The 20,662-nt window shown below is 50.4% G+C and overlaps 1 protein-coding gene across 1 annotated transcript in view; it reads left to right on the plus strand.

The window, feature by feature from the left end:
* LOC138284670 (CD276 antigen homolog) overlaps window positions 1-20,662 on the plus strand; it is a 177,267-nt gene that overhangs the window by 10,416 nt on the left and 146,189 nt on the right. Inside the window, exon 2 of the mRNA XM_069223738.1 lies at window positions 20,130-20,477. Within this exon, the coding sequence (XP_069079839.1) occupies window positions 20,130-20,477 (348 nt within the window). The remainder of the gene's footprint in view (window positions 1-20,129; window positions 20,478-20,662) is intronic.

A 20,662-nucleotide genomic window follows, 5' to 3' on the forward strand; every position in this document is an offset into this window, starting at 1 on the left:
TCAGGGCTTTTTAGAGTCACTCCTGTGGGTTCTCTTCAGAGTCTGCTTGCAAGTTTCCTTCAGGAATCCTCTGCAACAACTTCAGCATCCTCTGACCTCGGATCAACCGCAGCCTGCTCCAAGAAATGCTGTAACTGCAACAAATTGTCTTTAAGAGACACTTTTCTTCAGCAACCTCAGCTCCAAGTCAGCAACTGCAACAGTTTCCACGGTGTGCATGCTCTGGGGACTCCCTGGCTTCATCCTGCACCAGAAGGACTGAAGAAATCTCCCGTAGAGTGACGGAGTCACTCCCCTGCTCCAGGCAGGCACCTTCCAAGGCGACGACCAGTACACTGGGACTCCTCTCATGGCGACAAGTGTGCTCCTAAGGACACAGAGGGTGGACATCATCGACAGACTGCCTTGTGGTCCTGCTGACGCAATTTGGAGGAGGTAAGACCTTGTCTTCCCCGAGAACAACAGTACCCCTGTGTATTGTGTCTTCTTCGCCTCCTGAGACCTCTGTGCACTCTTTGCAGAATTCCTTTGTGCACATCCTGTCCCACGTCCCCAGCACTCCACCCTGCGACGCTCAACTCGCTGAGTTGTTCTCCGGTGGTATGGGAAATTATTTTGTTGAGCTGCATCAACTGCATTTTGCACCTCCTTTGAACCCGGATCCTGCAGCTTCTGGTGGTGGTGGCTGGCATTCTGAGGGCCCTCTAAAGCGCTGAGAGCGCCCTCTTCCTCCTCACACAGAGTTGAAGCCCACAGGTCCCTCCTGGGTCCATCCAGCATAATTTTGATGAAAAACATACTTTTGTTGTAGCCAAGGCTTGTTGGCGCCTTCCAACACGAAATCTCATCTGCAACGATTTTCACACTGTGGGACATCTTTTGCATCATGCAGGAACCCGCTGGCATCTTCCTAGAGTGCATTTCTGCAGTCTTCTACTAAACAGGGACTCTTCTTTTGCACCCTCTTCTGGGTTGACAGGGGCTCCTGTCCTTCCTGGAACTTCTTTCGACTTCTGGACTTGGTCCCCTTCCTTTGCAGGTATTCAGGTCCAATAATCCAGCAGTTATTCTTTGGAGACTTGGTTGGTTGCTGCAAAATCCCAAACGCGAGGTGTAGTGTGTGTAGGAAGGTAGCCTCTTTCTAGCCTTGTTACCCCCACTTTTGTCCTGTTTGTGAGTATATGTCAGGATGTTTTTACTGTCTCACTGCGATTCTGCTAGCCAGGACCCCAGGGCTCATAGTTTGTGGCCTATATGTGTTTCCTGTGTGGTGCCTAACTGTATCACTGAGGCTCTGCTAACTAGAACCTCAGTGTTTATGCACTCACTGCTTTTAAAATTGCCACATCAGGCCAGTGACTATTTTCACCAATTCTGATTGGCACACTGGAACACCCTTATAATTCCCTAGTATATGGCACCTAGGTACCCAGGATATTGGGGTTCCAGGAGATCCCTATGGGCTGCAGCATTTCTTTTGCCACCCATAAGGAGCTCAGACAATTCTTACACAGGCCTGCCAGTGCAGCCTGAGTGAAATAACATCCACGTTATTTCACAGCCATTTACCACTGCACTTAAGTAACTTATAAGTCACATATATGTCTAACCTTCACCTGATGAAGGTTGGGTGCAAAGTTACTTAGTGTGTGGGCACCCTGGCACTAGCCAAGGTGCCCCCACATTGTTCAGGTTAAACTCCCCGGACTTTGTGAGTGCGGGGACACCATTACACGCGTGCACTATACATAGGTCACTACCTATGTACAGCATCACAATGGTAACTCCGAACAAGGCCATGTAACATGTCTAAGATCATGGAATTGTCTCCCCAATGCCATTCTGGCATTGGGGAGACAATTCCATGATGCTCCGGGTCTCTAGCACAGAACCCGGGTACTGCCATACTGCCTTTCCGGGGTCTCCACTGCAGCTGCTGCTGCTGCCAACCCCTCAGACAGGTTTCTGCCCTCCTGGGGTCCAGGCTGTTCTGCCTTCCTGGGCCAGGGCTAAGGATTTCCTCTGAGAGAGGGTGTAACACCCTCTCCCTTTGGAAATAGGTGTGATGGCTGGGGAGGAGTATCCTCCCCCAGCCTCTGGAAATGCTTTGGCTTATGCAGAGATGGGCAGCATCTGTGCCCATCAGTCTACACAGGTTCAGGGATCCCCCAGCCCTGCTCTGGCGCGAAACTGGACAAAGGAAAGGGGAGTGACCACCCAGAGCTCTGGGTGGCCAGTGCCAGCAGGTGACGTCAGAAACTCCTTCTGATAGGCTCTTACCTCTCTTAGTAGCCAATCCTCCTTCCTAGGTAGCCAAACCTCCCTTTCTGGCTATTTAGGGTCTCTGCTTTGGGGAATCCTTCAGATAACAAATGCAAGAGCTCACCAGAGCTCCTCTGCATCTCCCTCTTCACCTTCTGCCAAAGGATCGACTGCTGACTGCTCAGGACGCCTGCAAAACCACAACAAAGTAGCAAGACGACTACTAGCAACCTTGTATCACTTCATCCTGCCGGCTTTCTCAACTGTTTCCAGGTGGTGCATGCTCTGGGGGTAGCCTGCCTCCTCTCTGCACCAGGAGCTCTGAAGAAATCTCCTGTGGGTCGACAGAATCTTCCCCCTGCAACTGCAGGCAACAAAAGACTGCATCACCGGTCCTCTGGGTCCCTTCTCAGCATGACGAGCATGCTCCCTGGAACTCAGCAACTCTGTCCAAGTGACTCCCACAGTCCAGTGACTCTTCAGTCCAAGTTTGGTGGAGGTAAGTCCTTGCCTCCCCACGCTAGACTGCATTGCTGGGTACCGCATGATTTGCAGCTGCTCCGGCTCCTGTGCACTCTTCCAGGATTTCCTTTCTACACAGCCAAGCCTGCATCACCGAAACTCTAACCTGCAGTGCACAACCTTCCGAGTTGTCCTCCGGCGTCGTGGGACTCCCTTTTGTGACTTCGGGTGGACTCCGGTTCACTTTTCTTCTAAGTGCCTGTTCAGGTACTTCTGCGGGTGCTGCCTGCTTCTGTGAGGGCTCCCTGACTTGCTGGGTGCCCCCTCTCTCTCCTCATCCATGTGGTGACATCCTGGTCCCTCCTGGGCCACAGCAGCATCCAAAAACCCTAACCGTGACCCTTGCAGCTAGCAAGGCTTGTTTGCAGTCTTTCTGCGTGGGAATACCTCTGCAAGCTTCTTCACGACGTGGGACATCCATCCTCCGATGGGGAAGTTCCTAGTCCTCTTTGTTCTTGCAAAACACCAAGCTTCTTCCATCCGGTGGCAGCCTCATTGCACCCTCAGCTGGCATTTCCTGGGCTCCTGCCCACTCTCGACACTGTCGCGACTCTTGGACTTGGTCCCCTTGTCTTACAGGTACTCAGGTCCGGAAATCCACTGTTGTTGCATTGCTGGTGTTGGTTTTCCTTGCAGAATCTCCCTATCACGAATTCTGTGCTCTCTGGGGGTTGTAGGTGCACTTTACACCTACCTTACAGGGTCTTGGGGTGGGCTATTTTTCTAACCCTCACTGTTTTCTTACAGTCCCAGCGACCCTCTACAAGCTCACATAGGTTTGGGGTCCATTCGTGGTTCGCATTCCACTTTTGGAGTATATGGTTTGTGTTGCCCCTATACCCATGTGCTCCTATTGCATTCTACTGTAACTTTACATTGCTTGCTTTACTTCCTTTTGCTATTTACCTGATAATTTTGGTTGGTGTACATATATCTTGTGTATATTTCTCATCCTCATACTGAGGGTACTCACTGAGATACTTTTGGCATATTGTCATAAAAATAAAGTACCTTTATTTTTAGTATATCTGTGTATTGTGTTTTCTTATGATATTGTGCATATGACACCAGTGGTATAGTCGGAGCTTTACATGTCTCCTAGTTCAGCCTAAGCTGCTTTGCCATAGCTACCTTCTATCAGCCTTAGCTGCTAGAAACACCTCTTCTACACTAATAATGGATAACTGTCCTGGCTTGTAGTGGGTACCAGAGGTACTTACACCTTGTGCCAGGTCCAGCCTCCTACACTGGGGCTGCGGGTGCAGTGTTGGTTCCAGGCGTCGGGTCCCTTGTTACAGGCAGTCGCAGTCAGGGGGAGCCTCTGGATTCTCTCTGCAGGAGTCGCTGCGGGAGCTCAGGGGGGTCGTCTCTATTTACTCACGGGCTTGCAGTTACTGGGGAGTCCTCCCTGAGGTGTTTGTTCTCTGAATCTCGAGCCAGGGGCGTCGGGTGCAGAGTGTGAAGTCTCACGCTTCCGGCGGGAAACGTGTAGTCTTTGAAAGTTGCTTCTTTGTTGCAACAAAGAAGCAACTTTCAAACAGGGCCGCTGTTCACTGGAGTTTCTTGGTTCTTTAGTGCAGGGCAGTCCTCTGAGGCTTCAGAGGTCGCTGGTCCCTGTCGGATGCGTCGCTGGTGCAGGTTTTCGAAGTTGGAGAGAGGCCGGTAGGGCTGGGGCCAAAGCAGTTGTCTTCCTCCTTCTCTGCAGGCTTGTAGGTCAGCAGTCCTTGTTTCTTCAGGTTGCAGGAATATGATTTCCTGGGTTCTGGGTCGCCCCTAAATACTGAATTAAGGGGTGTGTTTAGGTCTGGGGGGCAGTAGCCAATGGCTACTTTCCTTGAGGGTGGCTACACCCTCCTTGTGCCTACTCCCTGAAAGGAGTGGGGCACATCCCTATTCCTATTGGGGGAATCCTCCAAAATCAAGATGGAAGATGTAGGAAGTTGCAGTTTCGTGAACAGGGACGCTGTTCTCGGAGCTTCTTGGTCCTTTAGATGCAGGGTAGTCCTCTGAGGCTTCAGAGGTCGATGGACCCTGTTGAATGCGTCGTTGTTGCAGTTTTCTTCAAAGTAGGGAGACAGGCCGGTGGGGCTGGGGCCAAATCAGTTGTCGTCTCAGTCTTTACTGCAGGGCTTCAGGTCAGCAGTCCTTCTTCTTCTTCTTTAGGTTTCAGGAATCTATCTTCCTTGATTCTGGGAGCCCCTAAATACTGAATTTAGGGGTGTGTTTAGGTCTGGGAGGGTGGAGTCAATGGCTACTGTCCTTGAGGTTGGCTACACCCTCTTTGGGACTCCTCCCTGTGGGGAGGGGGGCACATCCCTAATCCTATTGGGGGAATGCTCCTTCTACAAGATGGAGGATTTCTAAAAGTAAGAGTCACCACAGCTCAGGACACCTTAGGAGTCACTCCCCAGTCAGGACAGCCCCTCCTTGTTTTCCGCATTATCTCCTCCAGCCTTGCCGCCAGAAGTGGGGGCAGTGGCCGGATGGGCGGGCATCTCCACTAGCTGGGATGCCCTGTGGCGCTGTAACAAAGGGGTGAGCCTTTGAGGCTCACCGCCAGGTGTTACAGTTCCTACAGGGGGAGGTGAGAAGCACCTCCACCCAGTACAGGCTTTGTTCCTGGCCACAGAGTGACAAAGGCACTCTCCCCATGTGGTCAGCAACATGTCTGGTGTGTGGCAGGCTGGCAAAAACTAGTCAGCCCACACTGGAAGTCGGATATGTTTTCAGGGAGCATCTCTAAGATGCCCTCTGGGTGTATTTTACAATAAAGTGCACACTGGCATCAGTGTGCATTTATTGTGCTGAGACGCTTGATACCAAACTTCCCAGTTTTCAGTGTAGCCATTATGGTGCTGTGGAGTTTGTGTTTGACAGACTCCCAGACCATATACTCTTATGGCTACCCTGCACTTACAATGTCTAAGGTTTTGCTTAAACACTGTAGGGGCATAGTGCTCATGCACTTATAGCCCGAAGGCAGGGTGCACTATACCACAGGTGAGGGCATAAGGCCAGCTAGAGGGGTGACTTACCTATGCCACAGGCAGTGTGAGGATGGCATGGCACCCTGAGGGGAGTGCCATGTCGACTTAGTCATTTTCTCCCCACCAGCACACACAAGCTGGCAAGCAGTGTGTATGTGCTGAGTGAGGGGTCCCTAGGGTGGCATAAGACACGCTGCAGTCCTTAGAGACCTTCCCTGGCATCAGGGCCCTTGGTACCAGGGGTACCAGTTACAAGGGACTTAACTGGGTGCCATGGTTGTGCCAATTGTGGAGACAAAGGTACAGTTTAGGTAAAGAACACTGGCGCTGGGGCCTGGTTAGCAGGGTCCCAGCACACTTTCAAATCATAACTTGGCATCTGCAAAGGCAAAAAGTCAGGGGGTAACCATGCCAAGGAGGCATTTCCTTACAGAGGATTTCTCAAGGCAGGGGTCACCTCAACCCAGGACACCTTAGGGGCTGTCCTGACTGGTGGGTGACTCCTCCTTGTTTTTCTCATTATCTCCCCTGGACTTGCCGCCAAAAGTGGGGGCTGTGTCCAGGGGGCGGGCATCTCCACTAGCTGGAGTGCCCTGTGGCATTGTAACACAAAGCTTGAGCCTTTGAGGCTCACTGCTAGGTGTTACGGTTCCTGCAGCGGGGAGGTGTGAAGCACCTCCACCCAGTGCAGGCTTTGTTTCTGGTCTCAGAGAGCACAAAGGCTCTCACCCCAGGGGGTCAGAAACTCGTCTCTCAGCAGCAGGCTGGCACAGATCAGTCAGTCCTGGGTAAAATACAGGGGACATCTCTAAGATGCCCTCTGTGTGCATTTTTTTAATAAATCCAACACCGGCATCAGTGTGGGTTTATTATTCTGAGAAGTTTGATACCAAACTTCCCAGTATTCAGTGTAGCCATTATAGAGCTGTGGAGTTCGTTTTTGACAAACTCCCAGACCATATACTTAATATGGCCACGCTGTACTTACAATGTCTAAGAGTGGACTTAGACGCTGTAGGGGCATATTGCTCATGCAACTATGCCCTCACCTGTGGTATAGTGCACCCTGCCGTAGGGCTGTAAGGCCTGCTAGAGGGGTGACTTACCTATGCCACAGGCAGTATTTTGTGGGCATGGCATCCTGAGGGGGGTGCCATGTTGACTTTTCCTTTTTCTCCCCACCAACACACACAATCTACTATGGCAATGTGCCACCCTGAGGGACCCCTCACCTAACACATGCACAACATGTGCTGCAGCCCCTAAGAACATTCCCTAGTCACAGGGCCCTTGGTACCAATGGTACCATTTACAAGGGACTTATCTGTGTGCCAAGGGTGTGCCAATTGTGGAACAATAGTACATTTTAAGTGGAAGAACACTGGTGCTGGGGCCTGGTTAGCAGGGTCCCAGCACACTTCTCAGTCAAGTCAGCATCAATATCAGGCAAAAAGTGGGGGGTAACCAACAGGGAACCATTTTCCTACAGATGAGAAAGACAGTTTTGAATGTGAGGAGCTGCAAGGGACAATTATGCATTGGCTGAAAGGGGGTACACATCAAATAAGTAAGTACAAGATTAAGATCCCACTGAGGCATGATGAACGGAGTGGGAGGAAATAAGTGGGTGAGCCCTTTAAGAACCTACTCACAATAAGAGATTTAAAGAGTGAGGGCTGATCGGGAAGCCTAAGAAAGGCGGAAATGGCAGAAAAATACCTCTTAAGGGTGCCCAAAGCTGAGCCCTGCTAGGATAAAGAAAGAATTAACAGAAGGACCTCTGACAGAGGGGCAGAAAGGGGGTCAACAGATTTGCTGGTACACCATGCCACAAATGTATTCCAACAACAGGCATATACATTTTTAGTCGATGGACGCCTGGCTGCCAAGATAACATTATAGACTTCGGGTGGAAGGGCAAATGCTGTCAACTGTTGCTGCTCAATCTCCACGCATGAAGGCGTAGGTTGGACAGGTTTGGGTAGAGAACCGTCCTAAGCTGCTGTGACAGACGGCCTCTTCATATGGATTTTCTGAGTGGAGGATCGATGGACATGCTCAATAGTTCTGGATACCACACTCTTCAAGCCCAGTCCGGAGCCACCAAGATAACTTGGGCACGGTCGTACTTGATTTTCTTGAAAACTCTGGGCAGAAGAGGGATAGGCGGGAAGGCGTAAGGGAGGCCAGAGCTCCACTCGAGACGAAAAGAGTCTCAGAGCGAGTGCCGCCTTGGAAACTCCAACGCGCAAAACAGCTGACATTGCGCGTTCTCTGCGGAGGCGAACAGATCTAACCAAGGCTCTCCCCACTTGAGAAAGAGCCCTTGATCCACCTCCGGATGGAGACGCCATTCGTGATCGACTGTGCGTCGGCAGCTGTGTTCATCTGCTCTGGTGTTGAGAGCCCGCCAGATGTTGAACCATCAGGGTAATGCCCTGATGTTCCAGCCATGTCCAGAGGCGTAGTGCCTCCTGACAAAGGGTCCAGGACCCTACCCCACCTTGTTTGTTGGAGTACCACATGGCAGTAGTGTTGCCTGTGAACACCTGCACCACTTTCCCTTTGATAGAGGGAAGAAATGCTTTCAACGCAAGCTTGATCGCCCGGAGCGCCAGCATATTTATGTGGAGTCCCGACTCCGCCGGAGACTAGAGGTCTCTGACCTCCAACTCCCCCATGTGGCTGGCCCATCCCAGAAGTGACGCATCTCTCACTATAGAGAGATCTGGTTGGGGAAGGGAGAGTTATCTGCCGTTGACCCAATCGGGATTCGAAAGCCACCACTGCAGGTCTTTCCGACCTAGTCCAGATCTCGGAGGGGACTGCGAGAGATTTCCCTGATGCGGCACCCACTGGAACTTCAGGTCCCCCTGCAGAGCCCGCATATGCCATCTGGCAAGTGTTACTAGCAGGACGCAGGAGGCCATGAGGTCCAGCAGCCTCAGAGACAGTCTCACCGAAACCCAAGACCGAGGCTGAAAGATCGGAATCATAGCCTGAATGTCTTGTACTCGCTTGTCTGGAGGATAAGCCCGAAATTGCACTGTGTCCAGAACAGCTCCAATGAAAGGGAGCGTCTGAGAGGGAGTCAGGTGTGACTTCGGCACGTTTATAGTGAACCCCAGCTGGTGCAGGAGGTTCGCCGTAGTCTGAAGGTGGGAGACATTGTCTGGGGTGAAGGGGCCTTCAACAGCCAGTCATTGAGGTACGGGAAGACATGAGACCCCTAACCTGCGCAGTTGAGCTGCAACCAGTGCCATCACTTTCGTGAACACCCGAGGGGCGCTGGTAAGGCCGAAAGGGAACACAGTAAACTGAATGTGCTCGTGATCTACCACGAATCGTAGGTAACGTCTGTGGGCAGGCAGGATGGGGATGTGGAAATAAGCATCCTGCAAGTCCAACGCTACCATCCGGTCTCCTGGGTCCAAGGCAGACAGAACCTGAGCCAGGGTAAGCATTTTGAATTTCTCCTTCTTGAGGAAGTAGTTCAGGTCCCGAAGATCTAGGATAGGATGTAAGCCTTTGTCCTTCTTTGGTATCAGAAAGTAGCGGGAATAACAACCACAACCTACTTCTGGCACAGAGACCCTTTCTACAGCACCCTTGGCCAAGAGAGCTGCAACTTCCTGGCGGAGAAGCAGCAACTGATCCTCCGGAAGGTGATGGAAGGATGGTGACATGTATGGTGGTGCAGATTCGAAAGGGAGGAAGTAGCCCTTACGAATGATCTGCAAAACCCACCCGTCCGTGGTGATATGTTCCCAGTGGGGTAGGTGATAGCGGATCCTGCCACCAACTGGGTGGAAGTGAGGGGACGGATTAGGAGGGTTTGGAGGCTGCAGCGGGGGCAGAGGTGGACTGGACAGACCTCTGGTTCCCTGTCCCATGGCCACGTGTGATTCTGTGTCCATGGCCATGCATAGGCTGTCCAGCGTGCGCGGCATGGTGGCTGGGTAGAGGATGCGACAGGGCGTCCCTTCCGTGTCCACGAAAGGGATGAAAAGTGGACTGTGGTGGGCGTGTGGGGGAGGAAAGACCAAGGGACCGAGCTGTAGCCCGGGAATCCTTGAATCTCTCCAAGGCCGAGTCAGCTTTGTCTCCGAAGAGACGGGTGCCATCAAAGGGCATGTCCATTAATGACTGTTGGACATCCCCCAAGAAGCCAGAAGTGCATAACCAGGCATGGTGCCATAAGGCCACTGTCGTCGCAACCGATCTGCCCAGAGAGTCGGTCGTATCCAGCCCACAACGGATAGTGAACTTTTCTGCGTCTCTCCCATCTTTCACTGCTTGGGAGATGATAGCACAGGCCTCCTCTGGTATCTGCGGCAGGACCTGCGCAACCGTATCCCACAGGGAGTGAGTATAACGGCCCAAAAGACATGTGGTGCTCACAGACCGCAGTGCGAGGCTGGAGGAAGAAAACAACCTCTTGCCAAATTGCTCCAGCCTTTTGGATTCCGTATCCGGGGGGGCGGAAGGGAACACGCCAGAAAATGAGGAAGCCTGGATTACAAGACTCTCAGGCGTAGGGTGTTGGGACAGGAATTTTGGGTCGTTCGGTGTGGGCCGATGGCGGTGAGTAATAGTCCTGTTCACAGGAGCCCCTGTGTTGGGTTTGGACCACGTACCCAAAAGGACATCAGTGAGGGCATCATTGAATGGGAGAAGGGGTTCTGAAGTAGAAGCCCCAGGCTGAAGCACCTCTGTCAGGAGATCAGACCTGACTTCCACAGTAGGTAGCTAAAGGCCAGGAACCTCAGCTGCCCTACTGACCACCATACTGTAAGTAGCTCCCTCCGCCGTAGCCACGGTAGGAGGAGACAGCATGCCAGCATCAGGAGAAGTATCCAGACCACTGGCTTCGCCCAAATCCTGTGCCCAGTCCATAGCAGGGTCATCCTGGTATTCATAAGGGTCCAGGGACCCCTCCAATTCCTCCCCGTATTCGTAGCCATAGGAAAAAGGGTCCAAATCCACCCTCGGGCGAATAGGGCCCCCCCGAAGCAAATGGTAGCACCACTGACGTCAAAAGTGTCGACATTCGACCCGAGGTCGGGAAGATCTCGAGGGTGCGACCGGCGTCGGTGCAGATCCGCGCACGGATCCGGAAGCGACCTCGGTGGCCGGGGTCAAAGCTGCCGGAGCAGAACCTCAGCTGAACCCCTTGGGCCCAAAGGCACCGTATCGGGGTCGGCCCGCTCAAAGGTGAGGCGCATGGCCTCGTAAAACCCCTTCAGTTGGGGGGGGGGTCGCTCTGGCTCTAGGAAACTCAGGGTAGCACAGGGTCAACCCAGACGCAGGCTCCGAGGACGGATGCCTAGTGCGTGGACGCTCGTTAAGCGTCATATCAGCCGAGCAACGGGGTGAAGGCAGAGAGCGATGGGACTTCTTCTTCTTACCTTGACCCGAGGACTTTGAAGAAGAGTGGTGATGACTCTGCGACCGATCTCGAGACCTTCCTCTCGAGCGAGACTAGGACCTACGCGGAGTTGAGTGCCGGGACCGCTCCCTCAAAGCTTTTGGGTGCATGGCTGACACTCGGAGCACAACTTTGGGTCGTGGTCGTGCTGGAGGCACCACAGACAAACGCAATGAGGATCCGTCACCGACATCGTCTGATGGCAGTCACCACAAGGCCTGAACCCGGTCCTCGGGGACATCTCGACGCACCAAAGTCGTACACAAAAAACATCGAAAAAAGGGTCGAATTCAGCCCAAAAATAGCCAGGCTAGCTCTCTCCGGATCAGCGCGTGGCACGGAAAGAAAAGAACTGACTTCACCGTGTGAGTGTAGCATCTATGTACTACTCCCGATGTCATCACGGCGACCACAATGCCTATGATGCCTGCGGAGTCGACTGACGCCACCTACTGACGGACAAGGGTATTGCTCAAAGAAAAATCTCCGGATCCAGTCTGACGCCTGGGGGAAAATTCTAAGGTAAGGAATCTGCAACTAGAAGTCTCTATCAGATCCCAGCTCTTCAGATTCCTGTTGACCTCAAGAAAGAAGGAGTGCTGAGCTGAAAACCTCACAGAGAAGAGAAGGAGACAACAAATGACTCAGTCCCAGCCCTATTTCGAAAAGCTGCAAGAAAAGAAGCAATGCGTTCTACAGGACCAGCGACCCCTGAAAAGCCTCCAGGGGACTGCCTGCATCACAGAGGACCAAGAAACTCCAGTGGACAGTGTGAGAAAGTAGCCTCTTTCTAACATGGTTACCCCAATTATTGGCCTGTTTGTCAGTGTTTGTGTTTTACTATCTCACTGGGATCCTGCTAGCCAGGACCCCTGTGCTCATAGTTTGTGGCCTATATGTGTTGTCAGTATGCTTGACTGTCACTGGAGTTCTGGTAACCAGAACTCCAGTGCTTATGCTCTCTATGTGTACCAAGTTTAGTGACTTCATATACCAATTCTAATTGGCACACTGGATCCCCCTTATAAGTCCCTAGGATATGATGTGTAGGTACCCAGGGCATTGGGGTCCCAGGAGATCCTTATGGGTTGCAGCATTTCTTTTGCCACCAAAAAGGAGCTCATACAAACACTCCTTCAGGACTGCTATTGCAGCCTGAGTGAAATAGTGACACACTATTTCACAGCCATTTTCCACTGCAGCAGGTAATTTATAAGTCACCTTTATGTCTAATCTTCAGTTACTGAAGGCTAGGTCCAAAGTTACTGCATGGTAGGGCACCCATGCACTATCAAAGGTGCTCCCACGTTGTCCAGGACCAATTCCCCCGGACTTCGTGAGTGCGGAGACACCATTATAAGTGTGCACTACATATATGTCAATACATGTATATAACTTCACAATGGTCTCCGAATATGGCCAAGTGAGGTGTCTAAGATTGTGAAATTGAACCCCCAATTCAAATCTGGTATTGGGGGGCCAGTTCCATGCACCTGGGGGGCTCCGCCATGGACGCCTTATACTGCCAAACCAGCTTTCTGTGAGGTGGTAGCAGCTGGGGATGCAGTGGAAACCTCAGACAGGTTTCTGCTATCCTGGGGATTGAACAGCTCAATCTCAGGAAGCCAGAACAATGCATTTCCTTTAGGAGAGGGGTGTTAAAACTATTTTCAATGAGAGAGGGTGTAACAGGCATGGTAGGGGTATACTCCCAAAGCCTCTGGAAATGCTTTGAAGAGCACAAATGGTGCCCTCCTTGAATAATCCAGTCTACACTGGTGCAGGGTCCCCCAGTGTCTGTCCAGTTTCGCGCCAGAGCAAAGGAAAGGGGAGTGACCACTCGCCTGTCCATCACCACCCCAGGGGTTGTGCCCAGAGCTCCCCCAGAGTGTTCCTGGCGTTAGCCATCTTAGATGCTCCCAGAGGGTCCCTACACCTTAGAATCTGAGTGGCCAGTGCCAGCAGGTGATGTCAGAGACTCCTCCTGATAGGTGCATACCTGGGTAGGTAGCCAATCCCCCTGTCAGGGCTATTTAGGGTCTTGCCTCTGGATGTTTCCTCAGATTCGGTTTGCAAGATTACTCCAGGACTCCTCTTCATCCTCTGCTTCAGCTTCTGACCGTCAAATCAAATGCAGGCTGCTCCAGGAACTGCTGTAACTGCAACAAAGTATCCAGGAAGGCTCCTGTGACCTGCAACTTCAGCTCAGAGCTCCAGCCAGCAACTGCAACAGTTTCCAGGGTGTGCACGCTCTGGGGACTACCTGTCTTCACCCTGCACCAGAAGAACAGAAGGAATCTCCCGTGGAGTGACGGAGTCTCTTCGCTGCTTCAGGAGGCACCTCTCTGTGACGACAACTGGTACTCTGGGACTCCTCTCCTGTCGATGAGCGTGAAGGGAAAGTGGTGCAGGTGGTGGACCGAAGTGACCCTTACTGTCCAAGGTCCAGCTGCCCAAATTTGATGGAGATAAGAGCTTGCTTCCCGGTGCAGCGACAGTACCCCTGTGCACCGGGTCTTTTGCAGCTCCTTGGGCTTCTGTGCACTTCTTCCAAACGTTCTTCGTGCACAGCATAGCCCAGGTCCCCAGCACTACATCCTGCGACGCACAGCTCTCTGAGTTGTTCTCCGGCAGCGTGGGATCCTCCTGTGTAGTGCTGCGATGACCGCACTTTGCAACTCCTTTGTCCCCTTGTTCTGGGACTCCAGTGGGTGCTGCCTGGTCTTCTGAGGGCTCTCTGAAGTGCTGAGAGCCCCCTGTCTCCTCAGTCCCAGTCGACACCCCCAGGTCCCTCCTGGGCCCGGGCAGTTCCTCTTTGACACAAACTGCGTACATGCGGGAACCAAGGCTTGTTGGTGAAATCCAGTGACACAAATAGATGTCCCATGTCGAGTTGTAGGATGCAAGCTCTTGTACCAAGCAGGAACCTGCAGCTATCTTCTTTGGTGCATTTCTGTACCAGAGAATCCACTTTTGCACCTTCTTCTAGGTTCGCAGGGGCTCCTGTTCTTCCTTGACTCTTCTTCGACTTCTGGACTCCTCTCTCCACAGGTTCAGGAATCCATGGTTAGTTGCTGGCAGTATTGCTTGGTTCTTGCATAATTCTTCATCACAACTTCTAGTGTGTTCTGAGGAAACTTGCTGTACTTTACCCCACCCCAGAGCCCAGGAAAGCAGGAGTATTTTACTTAACTTTGGTGGTTTCCTACACTCCCAGCACCCCTCTTCACACTACACTTGCCCGGGGGGGGGGGGGGGGGGGGGGGGAAATTCAACATTCGCATTCCACTATTTTAGTATATGTTTTGTGTTGCCCGTAGGCCCATTTCAACCTATTGTATTTTCTACTGTTTGCACTATTCTATGAGTGTTTACTTACCTGATTTTGGTTATTAGTGTATATATTGTGTATAATACTTACCTCCAAAAGTACTGCCTCTAAGATATTTTTGGTGACACAAGGCCAAAGATAAGGGTACTTTTATTTTAGTAACACTGAGTATTGTCTTTTATTGTGTATAAATACTGTTTGACTATTGTGGTATTGCAAGAGCTCTGCATGTCTCCGAGTCCAGCCTTGGCTGCTCTGCTAGAGCTACCCCTAGACAGCCTTAGCTGCTAGAACACTACCTACATTTCACTAATAAGGGATAACTGGACCTGGTATCCTGGTATAAGGTGTAAGTACCTTAGGAGTCCAACCACTGCACTCAACGCCCCCGGTCCGTGTCTAGAGAAACCCACTAGCCAGAGAGGATCCCCCAGGCAACTCAGACGACGTGTCCACCCTGGGCTGACCTCTCTGCACCCCCATGATGATGCCTGCAGAGGAAATCCCCGGGACAAATATATCCGATGCCTGGAGAAGCACTGCACCTGCAGCCCCCAGGCCTGAGAGAAACCAGCCAGCGGTGGAGCAACGACCAGCTGGTGGCCCTCACCCTTGCCCAGTAGGCAGCTTGCAAATGGCCCCCCTGTGACCTGCCTGCAGCACATAAATGACCCCCGGGTCCCTCCATAGAGTTCTTTTGAGAACCCAATGACGCCCTGTTGGCACACTGCACCCGGCCACCCCCATGCTCCTGAGGGTCTGTGTTTGGTGCCTACTTTGTGCCCTCCCAGTGCTCGCTTAACCACCCCCTTTTCTGCCCTCTGACAACACACGTATTTACGTGCAAGCAGACCGGAGACCCCCTGTCTCCATAGGGCCCCACGTTATTTTGGCTCCTATTTGACCTCTGCATCTAACTGGCCCTGTGTTGCAGATTCTGGGTGTTTGGGGTTATCTTGAACCCCCAATAGTGGGCTACCTATGCCCTGGAGATTGAACCTGTAAGTTTTGTTACTTACCTCAAAATCTGTACTTTACTTACCTCCCCCAGGAACTGTTCAAAATTGCAGTGTCCACTTTTAAAATAGCTTTTTGCAATTTTAAAGAAAACTGTGTACATTGTTCTACATTGTTCATTCCATTCTAAGTTCTATGTATTACTGTGTAAAGTACCTTTCATTTAATGTACTGGTAAGGAAATGCCTCCTTGGCATGGTTAGCCCCTAACTTTTTTCCTTTGCTGATGCTAAGTTATGATTTGAAAGTGTGCTGGGACCCTCTAACCAGGCCCCAGCAACAGTGTTCTTTCCCTAAACTGTACATTTGTCTCCACAATTGGCACAACCCTGGCACTCAGGTAAGCCCCTTGTAACTGGTACCCCTGGTACCAAGGGCCCTGATGCCAGGGAAGGTCTATAAGGGCTGCAGCATGTCTTATGCCACCCTGGGGACCCCTCACTCAGCACATGCACATTGCCTCACAGCTTGTGTATGCTGGTGGGGAGAAAATGACTAAGTCGACATGGTACTCCCCTCAGAGTGCCATGCCAACCACTGTGGCATAGGTAAGTCACCCCTCTAGCAGGCCTTACAGCCCTAAGGCAGGGTGCACTATACCACAGGTGAGGGCATATGTGCATGAGCACTGTGCCTCTACAGTGCCTAAGCAAAACCTTAAACATTGTAAGTGCAGGGTTGCCATAAGAGTATATGGTCTGGGAGTATGTCAAACACGAACTCCACAGTTCCATAATGGCTACATTGAAAACTGGGAAGTTTGGTACCAAACTTCTCAGCACAATAAATGCACACTGATGCCAGTGTGCAATGTATTGTAAAATACACCCAGAGGGCATCTTAGAGAAGCCCCCTGAATACCTACCCGACTAATAGTGTAGGCTGACCAGTTACTGCCAGCCTGCCACACACCAGACATGTTGCTGGCCACATGGGGAGAGGGCTTTTGTCACTCTGTGGCCAAGAACAAAGCCTGTACTGGAGCCTGCAGGAACTGTAACACCTGGTGGTGAGCCTCAAAGGCTCACCCCTTTTGATACAGCACCCCAGGGCATCCCAGCTAGTGGAGATGCCCGCCCATCCGGCCACTGCCCCCACTTTTGGTGGCAAGGCTGGAGGAGATAATGAGAAAAACAAGGAGGAGTCACCCACCAGTCAGGACAGCCCCTAAGGTGTCCTGAGCTGAGGTGACCCCTACCTTGAGAAATCCTCCATCTTGAGTTTGGAGGATTCCCCCACTAGGATTAGGGATGTGCCCCCCTCCCGACGGGAGGAGGCACAAGGAGGGTGTAGCCACCCTCAAGGACAGTAGCCATTGGCTACTCCCCACCAGCCCGAAACACACCCCTAAAATTAGTATTTAGGGGCACCCCAGAACCCAGGAAATCAGATTCCTGCAACCTGAAGAAAGAAGAAGGACTGCTGACCTACAAGCCTGCAGAGAAGGAGGAAGGTGACAACTGATTTGGCCCCAGCCCTACCGGCCTGTCTCCAACTTCAAAAACCTGCTCCAGCAACGCATCTGACAGGGACCAGTGACCTCTGAAGCGTGGCCCAACCCTGGACTAAAGGACAAAGAAACTCCCTTTAACAGCGGCCCTGTTCAAAACCAGCTACTTCTTTGCAACAAGGAGCAACTTCCAAAGACTGCACGTTTCCCGCCGGAAGCGTGAGACTTCTCACTCTGCATCTGACGCCCCCGGCTCGAGATTCAGAGAACCAACACCTCAGGGAGGACTCCCCAGCGACTGCGAGCCCGTGAGTAATCAGAGACGACCCCCCTGAGCCCCCCACAGTGACACCTGCAGAGAGAATCCAGAGGCTCCCCCTGACCGCGACTGCCTGTAACAAAGGACCCGACACCTGGAACCAACACTGCACCCGCAGCCCCCAGGACCTGAAGGAACAGAACTTCGATGCTGGAGTGACCCCCAGGCAACCCTCTGCCTTGCCCAGGTGGTGGCTGTCCGGAGAAGCCCCCCGTGCCTGCCTGCACCGCTAGAGTGACCCCTGGGTCCCTCCATTGAAACCTATACAAAACCAGACGCCTGCTTTGCTCACTGCACCCGGCCGCCCCTGTGCCGCTGAGGGTGTACTTTGTGTGCCTTCTTGTGTTTCCCCCCCCCCCCGGTGCTCTACAAAACCCCCCCTGGTCTGCTCCCCGAGGACGCAGGTACTTACATGCTGGCAGACTGGAACCAGAGCACCCCTGTTCTCCATAGGCACCTGTGTTTTGGGCACCTCTTCGACCTCTGCACCTGACTGGCCCTGAGCTGCTGGTGTGGTAACTTTGGGGTTGCCTTGAACCCCCAACAGTGGGCTGCCTATGCCCCAGGACTGAGACTTGTGTTTTACTTACCTTCAGGCCTAACCTTTACTTACCTCCCCCAGCAACTGTTGATTTTTGCACTGTGTCCACTTTGAAAATAGCTTATTGCCATTTTTACAAAGACTGTTCATGATATTGTTTTCATTCAAAGTTCCTAAAGTATCTAAGTGAAGTATCTTACATTTAAAGTGTTTAATGTAAATCTTGAACCTGTGGTTCTTAAAATAAACTAAGAAAATATACTTTTCAATATAAAAACCTATTGGCCTGGAGTAAGTCTTTGAGTGTGTGTTCCTCATTTATTGCCTGTGTGTGTACAACTAATGCTTACCACTACCCTCTGATAAGCCTACTGCTCGATCAAACTACCACAAAATAGAGCATTAGAATTATCTACTTTTGCCACTATCTTACATCTAAGGGGAACCCTTGGACTCTGCGCACACTATTTCTTACTTTGAAATAGTATATACAGAGCCAGCTTCCTACAGTACTTACCTGCTAAATGAATCTTGTGGTTCTAAAATAAACTAACTCCAGGCCAATAGGTTTTTATATAGAAAAATATTCTTTTGTTAAGTCATTCAGTGTGTGTTTTCACCTATTGCTTGTACGTGTACAACAAATGCTTAACACTACCCTCGAATAAACCTAAAAGCTCGACCACACTACCACAAATAGAGCATTAGTATTATCTATTATTGCCTTTGCCAAGCCTCTTGGGGAACCCTTGCACTCTGTGTATATACTATATCAAAATGAGATCTAGTGTGCACAGCCAGCTTCCTATAGGTATTCATAAGCTTGGTATATTCCAGACTTTGCCTTAGGCAGGAACTTCTCAACTGCCATTATTAGAATCCTTACACCATTTCCCTTCTCTTACACCCATAAACATTCTACATTAAAGATTCTAAATACAACATTTTGTTGTAGGAAGGCTTCTTTAGGACAATGCACAGATAAACTGCGTGCAGAAAGCAAAGGATACCTACACTTTATTTTGGTGTATTCGAGGCACATACAGGTATGTCATTTTTTAATCAGAAGTAGTGAACCACTGACTGACTGAGGTGATCCCCTCACAGTCTCTCACGTTCCCCAATCATTTGGTCATATCTTCAACTTGTTGATTACATATAGGAGTTAAAGGGCTGCAAACATTGAGCTGGGGTACTGGTATAAAACATGCCCCCGTTTTGTTAGGGCAACGAAGACCAATGCTGAAGGTTGCAAAAGCCATCTCCAAACGGTCATCTGCCCCATGCCCCTTGCAGCAATGAGTGGCAAAAGTAAACAAGCATTGGCAAAGTTAAGGGGGCTCGCTTATGCAAGCTATTGCCTTTGTCAATGTCTTAGTATTGCTGCACAGCGGTGCAGTTGCTGTGCTGCATGGCTGAAAGTTTTTTTTTTTTTTTTTTTTTTTTTTTAAAAAGCATTGTGACGCGGCCAGTGCTGGCTATTTCATAGCACTTTTTAAAAGTTCCTGGTGGGAGCGCAGGGTCATGCTGGAGAGAGTGAGGTGTGCAACATGAGGGTGTAGATGTGCCTTGTTTTCCCGTTGGAAATAAAATTAAGTACTAGTTGTGACCAGCATTGGCTGCATCACAGGGCTTTCTTAAAGAAAGCTATCAGCCACTCTGCACAGCAGTCTGCTGCTGTGAACCGTGACTAAAAACAATGACCAAGCCAATAGGTGATGTAGGTGAGACCGTTGTCTTTCCCAGTGCTTGTTTTTTAAGGCATGAAGCAGAATTGCAGGGCTGGAACAGGCAGGAAGTATACAGTTATCAGTCTTGCCACTTCTTTTTCTATGGTGCCCCTTCTCAATAAGCCACTGCAATACGTTTATATGCCTAGTGAATACTCCTCGAGACGCCAAAACATTATTACTTTCCCGAAGGGACGAGTCCCAGTCCGTTTTTAAGTTATGCAAAAGTATCTCTTTTTTATATGAAAATTAAAATTGCCAAGCCTAGAGAAAGAAATCTTTGATTTAGGCTCGTTGGTTTAGCTCGTTGGTGTGGCTAAGGTGCTTTCACCACAATGCCTTTGTGGTGTTCTAAAATTTGTGTGCATCATGGGTGACTGGCTGGTAACTTTAGGAGGACTGTTGGTAAGCAGAGTAATTATGGTAGATTTTGGTATTCTTCGTTTCTATTTCTTGGAATAATCGTGTCAACCTTTCTTGAAATATGTGTTCACACGTTCAAATCACATCTCTTTCTAATGATTTGTATTGTTTTATTTAAGAATCCCAGGATTTGAAGATATTGGATGCTGAACCAATAAAAGTATTGATGAATGAAAACGTTACATTACCATGTAAATTCGGCGCACAGGTCTGGGATTTGAGAATAATAGGAATTACATGGTACTACAGACTGAAGGAAGTAGAAAAAACAATATATCAATTCGATGGAAATAGGGGAGTACATGTGGCAAAAAGATCTGGATCAACAATGTTAATAGAGGAGATCAAGAAAGGGAATGGAGCGCTTCATCTTCCACGTATACAGATAAATGAAGAAGGGGAATACAAATGTGTGGTCTTTGTTACTCCATCTAAAGCTGAAGGGATATTTCGATTGCAAGTATCTGGTAAGTCACAAGCTTATTATGTAAATATGCTTTATTAAGTTTAAACAACTTGAGATGCATTTTGAATGGAAAATTAGAATTTAATTTAAAAATACACCAGACCAAAATAGAATCAACTACACTGATTAACCTTAAAATTGTAACGCAAGGGGAGAGGTAAAGGGAATGATTATGTTATGACAATA

Source organism: Pleurodeles waltl, chromosome 3_1, assembly GCF_031143425.1.
Source record: "Pleurodeles waltl isolate 20211129_DDA chromosome 3_1, aPleWal1.hap1.20221129, whole genome shotgun sequence".
NCBI lineage: Eukaryota > Metazoa > Chordata > Amphibia > Caudata > Salamandridae > Pleurodeles > Pleurodeles waltl.